Source organism: Eutrigla gurnardus (assembly GCF_963514095.1).
Source record: "Eutrigla gurnardus genome assembly, chromosome: 8".
Lineage (NCBI taxonomy): Eukaryota > Metazoa > Chordata > Actinopteri > Perciformes > Triglidae > Eutrigla > Eutrigla gurnardus.
In genome coordinates, this window is record NC_139922.1 from 4,277,165 (window position 1) to 4,294,926 (window position 17,762).

At 42.1% G+C, this 17,762-nt stretch overlaps 1 protein-coding gene across 2 annotated transcripts in view; it reads left to right on the forward strand.

Annotated features, from left to right (window-relative positions):
- Positions 1 to 15,819, forward strand: part of arhgap4b (Rho GTPase activating protein 4b) — a 34,976-nt gene extending 19,157 nt beyond the window's left edge. The window contains exons 9-24 of one of the 2 annotated variants that reach the window (XM_084014579.1): positions 582 to 683; positions 1,492 to 1,677; positions 2,677 to 2,761; positions 3,626 to 3,653; positions 3,932 to 4,028; positions 6,003 to 6,063; positions 6,230 to 6,307; positions 7,751 to 7,879; positions 8,739 to 8,844; positions 8,941 to 9,168; positions 11,344 to 11,399; positions 11,557 to 11,728; positions 12,294 to 12,407; positions 12,540 to 12,647; positions 13,292 to 13,394; positions 14,077 to 15,819. In XM_084014579.1, the coding sequence (XP_083870705.1) occupies positions 582 to 683; positions 1,492 to 1,677; positions 2,677 to 2,761; positions 3,626 to 3,653; positions 3,932 to 4,028; positions 6,003 to 6,063; positions 6,230 to 6,307; positions 7,751 to 7,879; positions 8,739 to 8,844; positions 8,941 to 9,168; positions 11,344 to 11,399; positions 11,557 to 11,728; positions 12,294 to 12,407; positions 12,540 to 12,647; positions 13,292 to 13,394; positions 14,077 to 14,277 (1,854 nt within the window). In that variant the 3' untranslated portion in view covers positions 14,278 to 15,819. Of the gene's footprint in view, positions 1 to 581; positions 684 to 1,491; positions 1,678 to 2,676; positions 2,762 to 3,625; positions 3,654 to 3,931; positions 4,029 to 4,504; positions 4,533 to 6,002; positions 6,064 to 6,229; positions 6,308 to 7,750; positions 7,880 to 8,738; positions 8,845 to 8,940; positions 9,169 to 11,343; positions 11,400 to 11,556; positions 11,729 to 12,293; positions 12,408 to 12,539; positions 12,648 to 13,291; positions 13,395 to 14,076 lie in introns of both variants that reach the window. The other variant, XM_084014580.1, reaches the window with a different exon arrangement.
- The last annotated feature ends 1,943 nt before the right edge of the window (positions 15,820 to 17,762 follow it).

Sequence of the window (17,762 nt, forward strand, 5' to 3'; positions counted from 1 at the left end):
CAGAATAAATACACAAGTATTATAGCACATTAATTAATAACCCACAATCAATTGTAAAAATAAATTAATTTCCCCAGCTTATGTCCAGATTGTTAGTCTGATAGCAGACGGAATGAATGACCTGGAATCACGTCTTCCACCCCTTTAGTTGCTGGCAGACAGCCTTTTCCAGTGGGGAATTAAAGCCATTATCTATGCTTTCTTCAAAGCCACTAGACTTCATGTTTGTTTGTGTCATTGTGTGAATCTGAACTCACCCTTTAAAAGACCAAAGTCACACAATCAACCCTGATCGAGGCAGCAGTAGCTTTACTCTCATAACAGTCTCCTGGCTTTGAAGAGAGCATCGATGGATATAAGGGCTTTAGTTCCCTGTCAGGAAAGCTGTCTGGCAAGCAGTGAAAATATTCTAAACATAGTGTTCGCTTAGACTGATATTGATATTTTTAGGTTTCTAAAGTACATTTTGCTGCTGCTACTACAAATCCAAACTATCCCTTGAACTAATTTGTGTTTTCCCATCAAACTCCGAACAATATCCCAGTAATTTGAACTTGATGACCACTGTTTGTGTATTTCAGGTTTGTGAAGTGAGTGCAGAGAACCAGGTGAGGTACGAACTGGAGACCAGATTCCAGCAGCTTCAGTCTCGACTCGCTGCAGTTACTTTGGAAACAGAAGAGGTGTGCAAATTATTCTCTTTGCTGGTTTCATTGATGATCGGTATATCTATCTGTCCATGATGTAAAGCAAAGTACTGCATTCTCTCTACTGGCCATCAGGGGGCCTATCTGATTGTATAGAAGTCTATGAGAAAATGGCCCTACTTCTCACATTTATAATCTCAGTTTACATAGTAAATATGAGTTTATGGTCTCAATCCTTAGTTTCAAGTCTTCTTCACTCCAGCATGGAAATTGTGGTTCCGCTTAGAGTCAAATAGACCATAAAGCAGGTTAGACTTTAGGGCTACCTTGTGATTGACAGGCCACTACCACAATGTTGTCAGGTCTGGGAGTTGTCCGTGTTTTCATCTTTGAACTTTAACCCTTCACTTCATGATAGGTAGCTGTAAAGTTGGTTAGAAAGTTAATTGTAACCTTTTTATCCCTAATCTAAGTTGGTGTAAGATTGTACTTAGCTCCCCCATCTTGTGTCACTTCTGGTTGCAAAAAAAGAAGATATGACAGCTAAAATACTGAAGGTGTGCAAAACTGTAGTCCAAAAACCAGTGGGTGACATCACAATGACTATCAAGTTCTTATAGACAGTCTATGGCAGGGCTGTCCGATCTTATACAAGAAGGCCTGATCCAACTCATCGAGGTGTTGATTGGAGACCATGGTTAGTTAATTAGTTGAATCAGGTGCTGGGCTAAAACAAAACCCTGCACCCACACCGGCCCTTCTTGGATAAGACTACTCTTTGGCTATGTTGCTTTCACGTAATGTATGACGTTAAAGAACTGTATGAATCCATTCCTTTTCTCAGGTCAGTAAAACGCTGAAGGCCACCCTCACAGCCCTCCTGGACAATATATGCGAAAGCGACTGTAACCCCTCCCAAGACATGACCAGCAGCCTATCACATGAGCCTCCTGGAGGAAACCCTGCCCCGAAACTTACCCTTGCCAAGCGCCGAGCCAATCAGCAGGAGACAGAGACCTACTACTTTACAGTGAGTTGTTGGCTATAGGTGTCGTTGTAATATGTTATAAGATATAGTATATATATGGACTGTATCCCTGTAGCTGATAACGTCCTGAACACTTATTTCAGATGCAGCTTACGACTGTCTGTGAATTTGTTCTAGTCATTGGAAATAATAATTCATGCTAAATGATCCTGTATTTCTACAGTGCTCTTCTAGTCTTTTCAACCAGTCAGCAGCTTTACACTACTATCTGTATTCACCCGTTCACACACATTCAAACTGATGACAGAGGAGCCTATCAGGATCGCATCAAACTCATTCACACACATACTTGCCTTCGGGAGCAAATTTGGAGGACGACTCGCTCTACCTCTGAGCCACAGCCATTGATTTATTACTTTTTAATTAATAAACATTTTGTACAAGAGCTCAGAACATTATGATGGGAGTATATGATGGCTACGCCCATGCTCTGTTATAGCTCATAAGTTTTTGCAGCAAGTTTTGGGTTTATACCATTTGGTGCTAAACACATCTTTTACCACTCCAGAATTTATAAAAATGATCAAACATCCCTAAAATACCCCATTAAGATACCAAGACCTTGAGAAACACCATAGAAGAAGTCAGGCTGTGTGTGAAAATGTTTTGACATTTCAAGATTTTAGGAAGAATTGCATTTTTCAGCAATTGGAGGACGACAACCTCTGTTCTGGAAACTCAGAAAACTCCATTAATGGCAAGATACGTAGGAAAACCATCCATTGCCTAACTGTCCTTGGTCTTTAGTGTGTGGTTGTAAAGGTATGTCGCCTTAAGATATGTGCATTTTCATTCACATATCTTAAGGTGAGAGGTCAAGAGAACCCTGTGAATATGGTCAAGCCTGTTTTGAGCATTGTTTAGCCTCTTTCCCATCAAGCTTCACTTCAGCTTTAAAACTGAGCTGCTGCAATCTGTTAAAGACTCTCAGAGGGCTGCTTCAAAACTACTAATAATACTTCATATTTTATTTTGTCTTAGAAAGTGAAAGACTTCCTCATCAGCAGTTCTTTGACCTTCAAACTTCAGGCCAAACATGACCTTCTACAAGATGCCATACAGAAAGGTAGTAATCACAATATAAATAGATATATAATTAATACATTTGTGAGCAGATTAATCTTTTCCTACCTCGACCACACAGTGTCTATTGTAAGTGAGATGTGAAGATAAAACTGAATTTAAATAAATATAAGATCGGTGTTGGTCTTGACTTTGTGGGAACATGTTTTGGACACAGTTTGCACTACTCGGTTTTTTGTTGGACCAAAATATCTCCACACCAGCGAATTCCTCGGACCCGTCTTTTCAACGACGTCCTTGTCCATTAAATTCAGTGCTCCATGCCATGTCGCTATTTTCCAATCCACTATAGCTGTCATTTCTGTCGACATAGAGGCTTTCGTCATACGGAAGTGGGATTGGTTTCATCTCACTGCTCCTTGTCAACTTTTTTGCATTTTTCAAGATAACCCTGTGGGAGGTCTTAGGCTCTGGGGGTAAAATCTGTGCAGTTCCCCTTTAAAAATCCTGCACATTTTGTTGTTGTTGTTGTTTTTGCATCAGGACCCTCAACCAGAGGCGATTCTAGAGTCTGTTGGGGCCCCAAGCAAAATTTTCAGTGGGGCCCTTCTGACTAAACAATAACAATAATAATCTTCTAAATAATCTGACGCCAACGAAAGATGTATGAAACCAACGTTTTTTATATTCAAAATGTCCATTGTGGTGTTTAGCGGCAGCGGCAGCGGCGGGGGGCTGGGGGCATCAAATTTATTTTTTAAACATTCATAAAACAGCCCTCGGGCCGAGTCTCGGGGGCCCCCTGGCAACTCGGGGCCCCAAGCAGTTGCCTGCCTTGCCTGTTCACAAACAGCGCCTCTGCCCTCAACCAAACCTTACTCTTGCATCTGTTTTCTCTTTCTTCCAGCCGAGGCTGTCGACAGTGACCCTTCCAGGTAAACAGTACATTCACACAGCTAAGAATACATTGAGTATGACTGAGAGATGCATAGAGACACGGAGAGAACAGAGAGGACAAGAAGAAGAGGAAAGAGATGAACCAAAATGCCATTTAAGACAATTTTTCTATTACGTAAAAAAAAGCTGTTTTTCAGAGGAGGGGAAATGTGTAGTGTAGTATAACCAATAAAAGCAATTAGCAGACATAATTGATCATGCGTATTGATACCCACATGTAAAATTGCATTATGCATTTTATTATTATATTTCCCAGAGTGCAATGTGCACGGTCAGTGCGTGTTCGGAAGTCCAGACCTGTTTCCCAATTCTGTCACACACTCTTCACCACAGACATAATCTCCTACATACAGGTAACACTCATACACACACAAACATGTGCAAATAATACAATATAAAACATCCCTTTGAAATGCACCCCTGTCTTTACCTTGTTCTGATTTGCTTGCTGCACTGCACTGCTGTTCAATTCTCCAAAGGGAAAGATTTAGAAAATCCTGTCACACTGAAGCAAACAAATTGGTGGGGGCTTCTTGCAGCACATGCACCACTGACATCCCCTCTGTGCCTTTATCTGTATGGTGATACTTATCATTTACTGCTGGCTTTCTCTCCTTTCAGTCCACCCCCTTTATCTCTTCCTCTCTTGTGAAAGGGATTAAAAATGCACTGGCCTCTTTGTTGCCTCCTCTCTCAGCTCCTCTTTTGAGTGTGTGTGCTTATTGTGCGCCTCTTCCCCCCGCTTCTAAATCTTTATTCGCCTTATTTCTTACTCTGCATTTCTCTGTGCTTTTTCTGTCTCCTCTCTGGTGTGCTTGGCTTGGTGCAGAAGAAGAAGGAGAATGTCTCGGACACAGGTAGAAAACCCCATCTGTGACTGCTTTGGGACTGCATGTAGGCCGGTGGGCTTTTTCCTGCAGTGACCATGCAGGACTGTATCTCTGAAATCACCTTCTTTTCTGGAAATGTGGGCTTTAGCAACCCTAGGGGAGCTGGCAATATTTTCCTTTTCTCTAACCAGTTAAACAAACAAACTGTATAGTCTTTCATAATATATTTAATGTTAAGAGAAGCTACAATTCTCAGAACATCAGCAACATTCAGCCATGTGGCTGAAATGCGTACTGCAAATATAACTGGAAGACTGGAAGAAATTCTTATTTGGCGATCCTTAAAAAATCTGCTAAATAGAGCTGCTGTTGTTAGCTTCACATTTAATAGACAGATATCGGAGGTATTCATCTTCTAACGCAACAAAAAAAGTGAAGAAGCCCATCAGTAACCTTTTCATAAATGAATTTTGAATTCAAGGACAACAAAATAAATGCAAAAACACAATGCAGAATTTCTCCACTAAAGTTTGTTTTTCATGCTCACAATTGCCTTATATTGAACTATGCAATGTGGTAAGTACAGTATTAATGGTTACAGTGATCAGAAACTACTGTTGTAGTTCCTCTACAAATTATTTTTAAATAATGGCAGACACTATTAGCACCCAGGTGTCAGACACCATCAATACAATAGAGTATATTTTGGTTCCTAGCTGTGGGCAGTCTAATAACTGAAAGCCGTTACACCACTACAGAACAGAGTGAAAATACACAGGGTGTTAAAAACGATTCTTTATTTAACTGGAACCCAGTGCTGGTAAAGTCTTACGAGCAACCAGGAAGTCTGCAATGTTCATTTTAGGTATTTCGATAAATGACAAAAAAAATCCCCTTTACTTTACTCCCATCTTACTTTGTCTCCAGGTAGTCTGCTTCTGACTGGCTACATGAGGCTGTGCTTTGTGCGTTTTGAAATCATGACAGCAAAAAGAAAGTTTATTTTTCTTGATGAAAAATGTAGTCTCCTCAATGCTTGTGACAAACTTACATACCACAGCGACACTTGGTCTTCCTCAGGTTCCCGTGGCTAATCCTGGAAGCATTCAGTGTCTTCATTTTATAATCACCTAATACATATGTAAATGTCAATAAGATGGCAAACTGCAGAATAAATAAATAAAGAACCAAAATGGTTATAATAATTATCCGCTTGTAGTGATCAATATTTGAAACTCACTTTGGTGTCTTTGACTCTGACCTCAGCAGTTCAAACATACTGGTTTCAGCCATGGCTGTAACACTTAGTGGCATTACTCCCTCAGCCTTTACTCTTGTAACTCTCCTTCTCTGTATAATTACTGTATGCTTTGCACTGTACCCATTTTCTTGATGATATGACTGTTATTTCCTAGTCTGACCATGTCATCTGTCTTTGCATCTCTATCTGGCCTCTCATCTCTCACCATCCTTTCTCCACTCATGTTTCGTCTACAGAGCTCTGGGCAGCAGATCCCTGTGGTGGTTGAGAGCTGCATCCATTTCATAAACCTTCATGGTGAGTCCGTTGTAACGCTGTAGAAAGAGCCTTGCTGAGAGAGCTTGGACACTGACAATGAGAAGGTTGATCTACTTGTGTGTGTATTGTATGCAGTCCTCCATGTTTCTCTATGAAACAGTATGCATCTATGAACATGTGAAATGATTGTGTGTGTGTGTTTCAGGCCTTCACCATGAAGGGATTTTCAGAGTTCCTGGGTCACAGAGGGAGGTTAACCTCATCAGAGATGCGTTTGAGAGAGGTAAATGAGATTTTGAAATTGAAGTTTATGTTCCCTGATTTTATCATTTTTTAAATTAATATTTGAATAACTGTGTTTCAGTTTTATATTTTATAATAGATCAATAGAAGGCTATAACTAATTGTTTGCACAGTGAGTAAGGGTTCACTCACACTAGCCACAGTTGCTCTGTACTGTGCCGAAGCACAATACTCCCCACTCCCCCCGCTGGCCTGCACTCACATTGCTTCAGGCCCACCCGGGCCTAAGCATGGTTACTGCTTGTACATACATGTCATCACGTCATAATACAACATGCATGGGCTTACGTAGTTTCCAAGAAGCATCGTCTCAGAGTCATCCCAATGGAGAACAACACAGAGAACATGGCAATCAAGTCGCGTCTGCACATACCTTCGAGGACTTAAGTAAAGGACCAGCCTATTGATTACCTGTTCTTGTGCATGAGCAACTGTACCGTGCCAAACCACACCTCCTCCAACCATGCCAGGGCCAAGGAAGTGCACCGTGCTTGAGCATGGTAAGGAGCACTCACACTAGTCAGTCAAACGTGCTTGGGCACGGTACGGATTGTCTAGTGAGAGTGTGCCATAACTATAAGGGCATTTGGACATCAGAGGCCTCTGCTAAGGTTGTTTCCATAAAAAAATTATATTGCATGTATCAGGTGCCAGCCTCTTGGTCTGTAAAGTGAAGCCAATGCTAAAGTGCCTTAAATTGACATTCTTTCTAATGGCCATCAGGGGGTGACTCCAAAAAAGAAGCCTGAAGTCTGATTGATTTATTAGCTCAGTAATCATTGAAACACTCGGAGGTCGTCACAGAGCCGCATCAGAGGGTGATACGGCGTGCTATCTAAACGCTCCGAGGACCCGAGGTGGAAAAGAAGTGTCGGAGTGAATACGTGTTAACAGGCCGACATGCCGCCGGTGGATTTAACAAGCTCAAAGCGTAGATCCGAAGAAAAAACACAGCTCGTACGAGGCCGCCGTCGTCCGTGTAAAAGGGGCTTATGTCTACTTCTTATACACAGTTTGTTGATTGTATCTGCACTATTCAGATCATCTCCAAAAATGAATGGGTTCTTAAACCCACTGATTCTTCTGGCCACTTGAAGCTGTAACCACAACACTGACATATTGTATTTTAATAAAGTTGATATTGGCAGTAGTTACCTTCCATATTAAGTAAGTGAAGGGATGAAGACTCCCAAACATCTGATACAAACCGTTATGAGAGCGATGAGAGAGAACTTAAACAATGTGCTAAATTATGCTATATAGCGCAGAATGGCCATAATTCATATTACACATTTAATCCATTGTTAATTGTTAAAGACGAATCTGTAATCATTTGTAGATTTAATAACCCTTTTCTGCACAAAGAGGTATAACCAATTTTGTGTTGTCGGTTGAACACATTCATCTCACGTGTCGGTTTCAGGTGAGGATCCTCTGTCAGACAGTGAGTGTGACCTGGACTCTGTGGCCGGTGTGTTGAAGCTTTACTTCAGGGGCCTCGAGCCTCCTCTCTTCCCTTATGGCAGCTACTCTCAGCTACTGGAGTGTGTCCGTAAGTCCCTCTCTATTACCTGTTTCTGTTTTCAGATTGTGCAGGTTTTCATATTTGCTTTTTGTTACTCCGTTATTTAGGCTATTCAACCTCAATTTAGCTGAATGTTGCATCTTTGTGTACAACATTATTGTAGATGAATAATCAGGAATCTTGATTGAACAGCTGTGCCAGGGCATTCCTGTGGCACATGAGAGGAACGCCCATAGATCATTGGTTTACATAGAACAGGAATGCCCAGGGGCTTCTGACTTATTGTTAGTAGCCAGGCTTTATTTCCATGTTTGTTTCAGTCAAATGAGTGTCTATGCATTCACTTCTATTCACAAACTTTTTGTCAAATGTTGAGGTTATTATTCATCCAGGTCACGGTAATCTTTGAAAGCTTCATCATAGGCAACTGGACATGTTTGTTTCGCCCCTCATCCAAGAGGCTTCTTCAGTCTAACTGACTAGTGAAAGCCAAAACCCTAAGCATCTCAAACCAAAAGTGAAGCTAGACTTAGTTGAACTTACTTTTGTTACCTAATTTCAGAACTACTTTTGTTATGTACCTACTGGACCTGATTCCAAGACAGAACATCTGAGTTACAATTTGCTGTTGAGACCATGCCTACAGGTTTCTTACTGCCCATGAATGCTTTCTGCAAGTGGCATACTAAATCATCCGGCAATCAGTAGTTTATTCACATTTGCTTTATTCAGAACTTTGAGTCATTTATGCATTGGACACAGTTTAGTGTAAGCGTGGATAAATTGTAACTCCAATATATACAATACAATATATTGGATACATACAATATCTACCCCTTGTAATTACATCTCATCATCTTGCTCCTTTCCTTTCTGCCATGATCAGAAATCGAGGGGGTGACAGAGAAAGCTGCCCAGATTAAAGCGATTGTCTCCACCTTCCCAAGGCCTCTGCTCATCGTGATGCGCTACCTTTTTGCTTTCCTCAATCAGTAAGCTACAACATAACCCAGTTTGGGATATTGTATCACTTGAAATATCTGCTATGCTCATCAAACTAACAACTCATTGTGTGCATATTTCCCCAGTGTGTCTCAGTATAGCGACGAGAACATGATGCAACCCTACAACCTGGCCGTTTGCTTCGGCCCGAGCCTGCTGAGGGGGATAGATTCCGATGACGCCGTTGCTAGGCAACCGCAGGTCAATGATCTTGTCAAAACCATGATCATCCAACATGACATTGTCTATCCCAGCCAATCAGAACTGCCAGGCCCCGTCTACGAGAAGCACATGACTCTGGAGCAGGAGTACTGGTGAGAGATGGGCAGCATTGATGTAAATGTGTTATGTGTTGTGATGAAATGTTAATATAACATAACTAAAATAACTAAAACATGACTGCAAATATTCAGCCAAAATCATGGAACCCCACAACCATCCATCATCCATCATCCATCCATCCATCCATCCATCCATCCATCCATCCATCCATCCATCCATCCATCCATCATCCATCCATCATCTATCCATCCATCCATCCATCCATCCATCATCCATCCATCATCCATCCATCATCCCTCAACCCACCCACCCACCCACCCATCCATCCATCCATCCATCCATCCATCCATCCATCCACCCATCCATCCATCCATCCATCCATCCATCCATCCATCCATCCATCCATCCATCCATCCATCCATCCATCATCCCTCCACCCACCCACCCACCCACCCATCCATCCAGCATCCATCCATCCATTCATCCATCCATCATCCATCCATCATCCATCAATTATCCCTCCACCCACCCACCCATCCATCCATCCATCCATCCATCCATCCATCCATCCATCCATCATCCCTCCACCCACCCACCTACCCACCTATCCATCCATCCATCTACCCACCCACCCACTTATCCATCCATCCACCCACCCACCCACCCATCCATCCATCCATCCATCAAACACCCACCCACCCACCCATCCATCCATCCATCCATCCATCCATCCATCCATCCATCCAATATCCATCATCCATCCATCCATCCACCCACCCATCCATCATCCATCCATCCATCCACCCACCGATCCATCCATCCATCCATCCATCCATCCATCCATCCATCCACCCACCCATCCATCCATCCATCCATCCATCCATCCATCCATCCATCCATCCATCATCCCTCCACCCACCCACCCACCCATCCATCCATCCATCCATCCATCCACCCACCGATCCATCCATCCATCCATCCATCCATCCATCCATCCATCCATCCATCCATCCACCCACCCATCCATCCATCCATCCATCCATCCATCCATCCATCCATCCATCCATCCATCCATCCATCATCCCTCCACCCACCCACCCACCCATCCATCCATCCATCCATCCATCCATCCATCCATCCATCATCCATCCATCCATCCATCCATCCTTCCATCATCCCTCCACCCACCCACCCATCCAGCATCCATCCATCCATCCACCCACCCACCCACCCACCCATCCATCATCCATCCATCCACCCACCCACCCACCCATCCATCCATCCATCGTCAACTGCTTATCCTGTTAACCTGGAGGGTATTTAAAAATACATAAATAAAATGCTTAGCTACTAATTATTTTAGCTGGCAAGTTAACACTAACAATGTTAGCTAGCTAATGCTACTTGGAAGTTTTAATTAATGCGTGGCAAGGAGAAAAATATATTTTTTTTGCTTTTGAAACATCTGATTGCAAGTTGATTTAAAAGTATGAAGCTTTCTATTCCTTGATATTATTTGTTTCTTTTATATGTTGATGTAGATGTTTTATTGTGTAATATTTTAGACTTGCTTGATTGAATCTGGTTGAATGGTTGAATGAATCAAACTTGAATATGTGATTAAACTGCTTCCATCATTCATGTTTAAACATAATGTCATCTCCAGCTTCTCCTGTTGCCCAGTCCTTGTAAATGAATGACTGGGAAACAGCCTCACGTTGCCCCAGAGTTTTGTTGGTCATGATAGAGTTTAAGACAGAGATGGTTCCAATGACATAGAGGAGCTTCCTTCTTAGGCCTTTTTTATGGCTCATCCTCTCCAAACATAATTTCATGCCAAAGGCTGTGCAGATTGCTATTCTTTGTGTAAAAACAGCTTAATGCTATAAGCTGCTCACTAAAATTGAACACAAGCCTCCAGCCTAATGACAGTGTTCATGGAAACCTACAACATGCCAAAATCAGCTAATTCACTGAAATGAACTGTTTCTTCATGAACATTTATACAATATGCTTTTTGACATTTGTCAGATCGTTATCAGAGATTTTGGAGGTTTCAGAGTAATTTGAGAAATCTCATAGCACATATGTTATATGTGAAATTGTGAGGAATTGTATTAAGAGAGCTGGCAAAATAACAGTTGGTCTGTATGTCAAACACAAGAGGAACTGTGAGCAATGACTTTCACTTTTCTGCACGTCTGCAGTGAACCAATCACAGAGGAGGGAGATGGAGATACTGAGCATCTGCCCAGTGAGGATGGTGAGTATGTGTAGTGTACACACACACACACACACACACACACACACACACACACACACACACACACACACACACACACACACACACACACACAGTTTACAGTTTGAGATTGTGCCTGAAGGCTCTGAGTTGATTGTGACTGTGCATGTGTGAACAGAGTGGGAGGCGGTGGCTATGTTTGACTACACGGCGAGATCTCCAGCAGAGCTGTCTTTCAGACAGGGAGAGCTTCTTATCCTTCACAGCAAGGCCTCCTGTGATTGGTGGAGAGGTGAAGTGGGAGGGGTTAAGGGTCTCATCCCTCACAAGTACATCAGTGTGCTGGAAGGGTGAGTGACATTTGACACTTCAGAATCATTCAGGCAACCACTGCAGGGAGTAATGACTTGTGATCAAATCTCACCACTGCTCCATATACTAATAGACACAAACATCATTTCTGTTTGCAAAGAGCAAATAAGTTGGGTTTTATGAACTGCCGGGAGGCTATATGCACGTTCTCTGCCTTCTCTGCTATAAAAGAAGAAATCAAATCATGTGTTTGATGCACTCATAGAAATATAACACGCATTACCGTTCAAATTTGATTTAAATTTTGAATTAAGGAAATTAAATGTTGCATTTCCATCTTATATAATTTCTGGAACATTAACCATAAGGCAGGTTAGATAAAGAATATTTATATTCAGCCAGCGCCAGGCTATCCAGCAAGCTCATGAAAATTGGAGCAAAAAAGTGTTTATGTTCAGTGTTAACTTGTTTAAAAAGGAGTATAATTTGTGACCTTAAATATCACTCCTGCTCCCTCCTAAAGTTATGCCACTCACTTTAACCCTATATTTCTGTAGTGAAATAAAAGTTGTTAATGTGTGTCTCTCTTCATTCCTCCCTCAGGTCCGAGCGAGGGAAAAGAGAGGACGGAGGAGGAGGAGGAGGAGGAGGAGGAGGCGGCGGCGGCAGCACTGGAAACCTGACAGCAGAGGACCCACAGAAGGAGAACACAACTCGGTACACACCCACACACACATGTTCACATGTGTTCACACTGCAGTGTATCGAGTATTTACACTGAAAAGCACAACAGATCAAAATACAGAGACAGAAATAGTCACCATCATTTCCTTGTTTTCCTATGGACAGGATGCGGGTGAACAGCGACAGCGCTTCGTTGCCTGGGAGACAGAGAGTAAGTGAGGAGAGCCCGAATCGAAAGCCGCCAACTTCACCTGCAACAAGAAACCTGCCAGTGTAAGACTGACACTCACCTCGGAGACATGCATGTGCTGTATAACATATTCATTTAGAATTATTACTTAACGTTTTAGAATTTTTACATTCTGGATGTTCATTTACACAACAGCAGTGTTTCAGGGGGCCGGCTGCAAAGAAACATCTGAACAACTTCCAGAGGGAAATCTTCTGAATATGTCTGAAACGCAAACCTCACTTTTTTGAGAAAACTAAAATGTTTTTTTTCTTGGAGAATGCTATTTGTTAAGGATACCCAATGCATAATACACTGTTTTTGGACTATTTAACTATATTATGTGTTAACAATACAATAGTTAACCTTTCTTGTTCTCATCATCCAAAATGAAATCCGCCAATCAGAAAATCCTGCAAATCGGAGGTTTTGCTTTTCAGCCATCAATATGCAACTCCAGCATCACCATGTAGCAAAACCAGTCTCTCCGCTAATTGTACTTCACAGTTCTCTCTCACCGAAGTTAGGGAACCCCCCCCCCCACCCCCTCTGATATGATATGAATTGTCTTTGTAGTCAGGATAGTGAAATGCTTCTCTTGCCAAAACATAAACAAGGTTCACGTTAAGTTATATCCCTCTATCTTCAGTTATGTTTCCTCTAACCTTTGTTACCTTTTGTGTTTTAGGTCTCAGGAGCGAAGACACACATTGGATACTGTGAGACAGGGAGGCTTCAGACCCACAGACAGACCTCCATTTGGTCAGGCAGACAGACAAGTAGTCGACAAGGTTAGTAGACTGTCCTGGATTCTGGGGGCCGAGGCCCACGGCTCATGAGAAACTGAAACTCTGTCAGCCTACTTATGGAAGGATGCACGTTATACACATAAGCTCTGTTCCATGAAGCAGGTTTGATTCATCTACTAGAAAACTTTAAGTTGTTTTTAATATGTCTACCTTCTGAGAGTTGTCCCTCTGGGATAAATAAAGTTGTTTTTATTGAATGGAGCCCCAGGAGGGACATGAAGGTGGGAGGAACGTACATTTGCAAGATCTCTTAGAACCTTTTCATTAAGGGTCACCGCGACAGCTTCAGTAGCTTGGCAGCTACAGCTCAAATTCAGCCAGAGAAACCCCCGGGTCAGGGGTCACAGAGGGGCTGTGGCCAGCGACAGTGCGGGGTCTAACCTGTGCAACGGAAGCAAAACTAAAATGACTTTAATACCTATGGATTCTAGAACATATGTCCCCAACAGATGAAGGAGTAGTTTTAATACCACAATGACTTTCCTTGTGCTAAAAGGAACTTCAATTAGAAATGATCTAAATAATCTGGCTGATCAGTGATGAGTTCAGATTTTGAAGAGTCCTCCTGGTGACATTGATCAGCGGGAGAGGTCATTAGGTCACTGCGGCTACATTCTCTTTCTCCTCTGTGTGTCTCCTCCTCACTGTCCTCCTGTTCTTGCAGGACATGATCAGCCGTCAGATGAACTCTGTGTTCAAGGAGCTCCTGTCTCGCCAGCCTGCCGCGCCGCCGTCTGTCCTCACCACCCCTGCCGCCCCTGCTCCCTCTTCCTCCTCTTCTTCTATCTCCTCTTCCTCTCTCCCTCAAACGGCCCCCGCTGCCAAAAAAGTAGGATTTGGCCTCAGAGGACGGGCCCTTTTCTGACCGGTGGACTGAGAGAAGAGGATGGAATAATTGAAGTTATTGATTTATTGTTTAACGATGATGCTGATGATACATTTGGTGAAGATCTTATTGATTCATATTTTTGACATGTGTATAATATATGCATCTCTGCCATCTCATTGTGCCACTAGTCTCGGTGCCGTATTACTGTACTTCCAGTGTGTGTTTCCAACTGGTTTTGGTCTTTATGTTCCCGTCGGTTTTTGTTCTGCTGGCTTTTGTAATTTTAGGGGAATCAGGGATGTGACATCACCGGACTTACTTTTTTTAGTGGTTGTCATGATACAAAATCTACTTTTTCTGTTAAAAAAGAAAACTGATCCAGGACCTGAGAACCTTCACAGCTTTTAAAACATTATGAAATAAATGAGCATACAAATAAACTGTGTAAAATGTTGTGAAACATATTTTACACCGTTTGAAATGATTTCTTTATACATTTTTAGAACATCAATCATTATACATGCTTACATCAAAGTGGCCTGTTTTTATTTCATAATTTAATTCGCCCCCGATGACACTTTAATTTAGTGTCCTTTCATTTCATAATGTTTTTCATTATGATCATTGTTATTTCATGTCACTTTTCATGACAGTTTCATGACAGGCCCTGCCATCTCCCTTTTCCTGCCTCTTAAGCTGGCAAACTCAACAATTGCTACCACATGTAACCAGTTAGCTAGAGCAACAACAAGGCCAGTGTTATTTGGAATAAACAAGACACAGCACATAGTTTTAGGACAAGCTAGCTTGGTACCTATTACTCATCACCAAAGACACTATTAAGTGACTTTATTCAAATGAAGACACGTGACAAAACGGTGTTATTGGGAAAGCTGCTACTGTGAGAAAAGATTAGACTTTTAAAAAATGGCATTTTGAAATAATGTCTAATGTGAAATACTATGCTCTGATGATACTTCATAAGACTGTAAACAGTGGTCGGTACTTTATAGCAGCATGCAGCGTTAGGACACTCACAAGGACTGAGAACACCTTCCCCTACATATGTGATACATGGCCTGACAGGCAGGCTAAAACTCAGGACTTTGGCAGAGTTAGAGCCGGGCTCCCTCAGGTTTGGCTTCGAAAGGAATAAGTTAGTTTTTCACTCAGGACTTTGGTTGACCTGCTCTTAAACTGAGAACTGTGCCCTAACTTCAAGAGCCAAAATGGCCCTCATATCTGAGGATTCAATTATTTCCTCTGGTTTAAGCTGTGAATATGGAAACTTTTGTCTCATTCATCCACACATTTTGTCCCCTCTATATCTGGTACCATCCAAAGGTCCCATTGTTGCAGTGAGGTGTAAAATGACTTTGACTCCAAATGCATTTGTTATGTTCTTACATATGACACCTCCCCTATGTCGTGGTTCAGTATTGGAAACGTAGAAGTAGAATCCTAGTTCAATTGATTCTGCCTCTATGAAGAAAACACTGTTTGATGATGTCACTAAATTTACTGTGTCCAATTGTATATGTGGTGAAAAAAATGAAATCAATAAAAATGATAAATCTATGAATGATTCAGGGGTTATTGACTAACTGCAGGAGGCAGATCTCTAAGGGTCGTGTGGGGGCAGCTGCCGGTCCTACTGGGGTTTGCTCCCAGAGCTTTCCCTTATGGGAGTTTGCCTTCAGGGCTTTCTGCCAGAAATGTCCTTGGCCACAAACGTACTCAGGAAAAGATCATGGGCTTGTGTTGAAGTTCTACTTTCTGGCAGAAAGCTTTGAAGGCAAGCTTCACCCATGTGCAAAGCTGTGTGGCTCCTAAAACTGTAATTGTAACATAATGCAATATTCATGTAACTAAGCTGTCCAGTACAGTGACCCTGAGAGGAGTACCAAGCAGGGTTGAAACCAGGAGATCAATCCCAGGGTAAGTATTGGAAGGTCTGGCATGGAGGCAAAGAACAATCGGCAAAGTGAGTGAGTGCACCTTAAATATAGGGCTGATTGATGAGCTGCAGCTGAGAGAGCAGGTGGACAGATGATAAGGTAATGGCAAAAGATCAACGGTATAGTCCAAGTTAGATCAAGTACAACCGCTGTGAATGGCCAAAAATGGCAATTTTTTTGGAAGCACCCCAATTTTTTTGGAAGCACCCCAGATTACTCGATTTTGATGAAAATTGAAATTGCTTCAAAAGCACATTATTATCCTCAAAGTCCATCTTGCTCTCTTTTACATGCCTGACACCTGTGTTGCTACTGTGTAATAATAATAAATCATACATAGGCCTGTGAATAGCAGGCACAGCATTTCCCCAGAATAGGCAGTAATATTTTGGGAAAATACAGTGTACAAAATAAAATCATATATTTTAGGGAAGACCACTGCTACCTGTAGCTTTTGCCGGCTAGGCAGGAGGACTCAGAGTGATGTGACCTTTCAAGTTGACAGACATGTTTTCTTCCGAGTGTCATCATGCTGCAGAGATTCAGGTATCACCTCGGGCTGAGATCCAGTACAATATGGTCTGGCATCTGATCGCATTCTGATCCTAATGTGTTCTGCGTGTCAACACATTCTCATTCCCAACTCGATAAACACTGATGCTTCTTCTGGACCCCTCGGCGTTACTTTCTAACACGCTGGGTATCAAACTATAACGCACCACTACAGTCACAGTAAACTCTTGGTTTACACTGTGAATTCAAACAAACACACACACTCTTGTTTAGGCTGAGGCAACACCTTCTTTGAAGGTATGTCAACATAGGTTTTGAGTTTTGTGATGATTGGCCCAAAGGTTATGGAGTTATGCTAATTGCGTTTTGGTGGCACAACCCTCTTATGTTCATTGGCAAATATCTTCTGAATACAACCATATTTTCAAAACCTTTTGGACCATGACCTCACCTATGTATATTGAATAGGCACACCAAATTTCGTCCAAATCGGATCAACGATGTTGGAGAAATTAGCAACATCTGGTTTTTCATCAATTCCAAGATGGCGGAAGATTTAGGTAGACGGACTTTGGTACTCCAATATGGAGGTCCAAGAGGATTTTTTGTAGAGGACAGTTGTTTGCACATGTGTGCAAAATGTCATGTCAATTGGCGTTACAGTGTGGCGGGGCTGGTGAATGGCCACGCTGGGTGGCGCTACCTTTTCGTGGCCGAATGCGAAACCACCAAATTCTAAAATTTTTCACCAGGCCGCATGGACACACCAAATTTGGTGAGTTTTTTTTTAATGCTGAGGGCACGTCGAATTCTAAAAGAATAATAAGAAGAAACATTTAAATTACAATAGGGCTTCACAGCCCGACGTTGTTATCAAAATGTAATTAGCCAACGGTGTGCTTTAACAGGCAGACGTGAAAAAAAAAAAAAAAACGCCAGTTACACACACACACACACACACACATACATGTAATACAGCCCTGTGATAGACTGGTTACCTGTCTGTCTCTACATGTCTCCCTGTGATAGACTGGTTACCTGTCTGTCTCT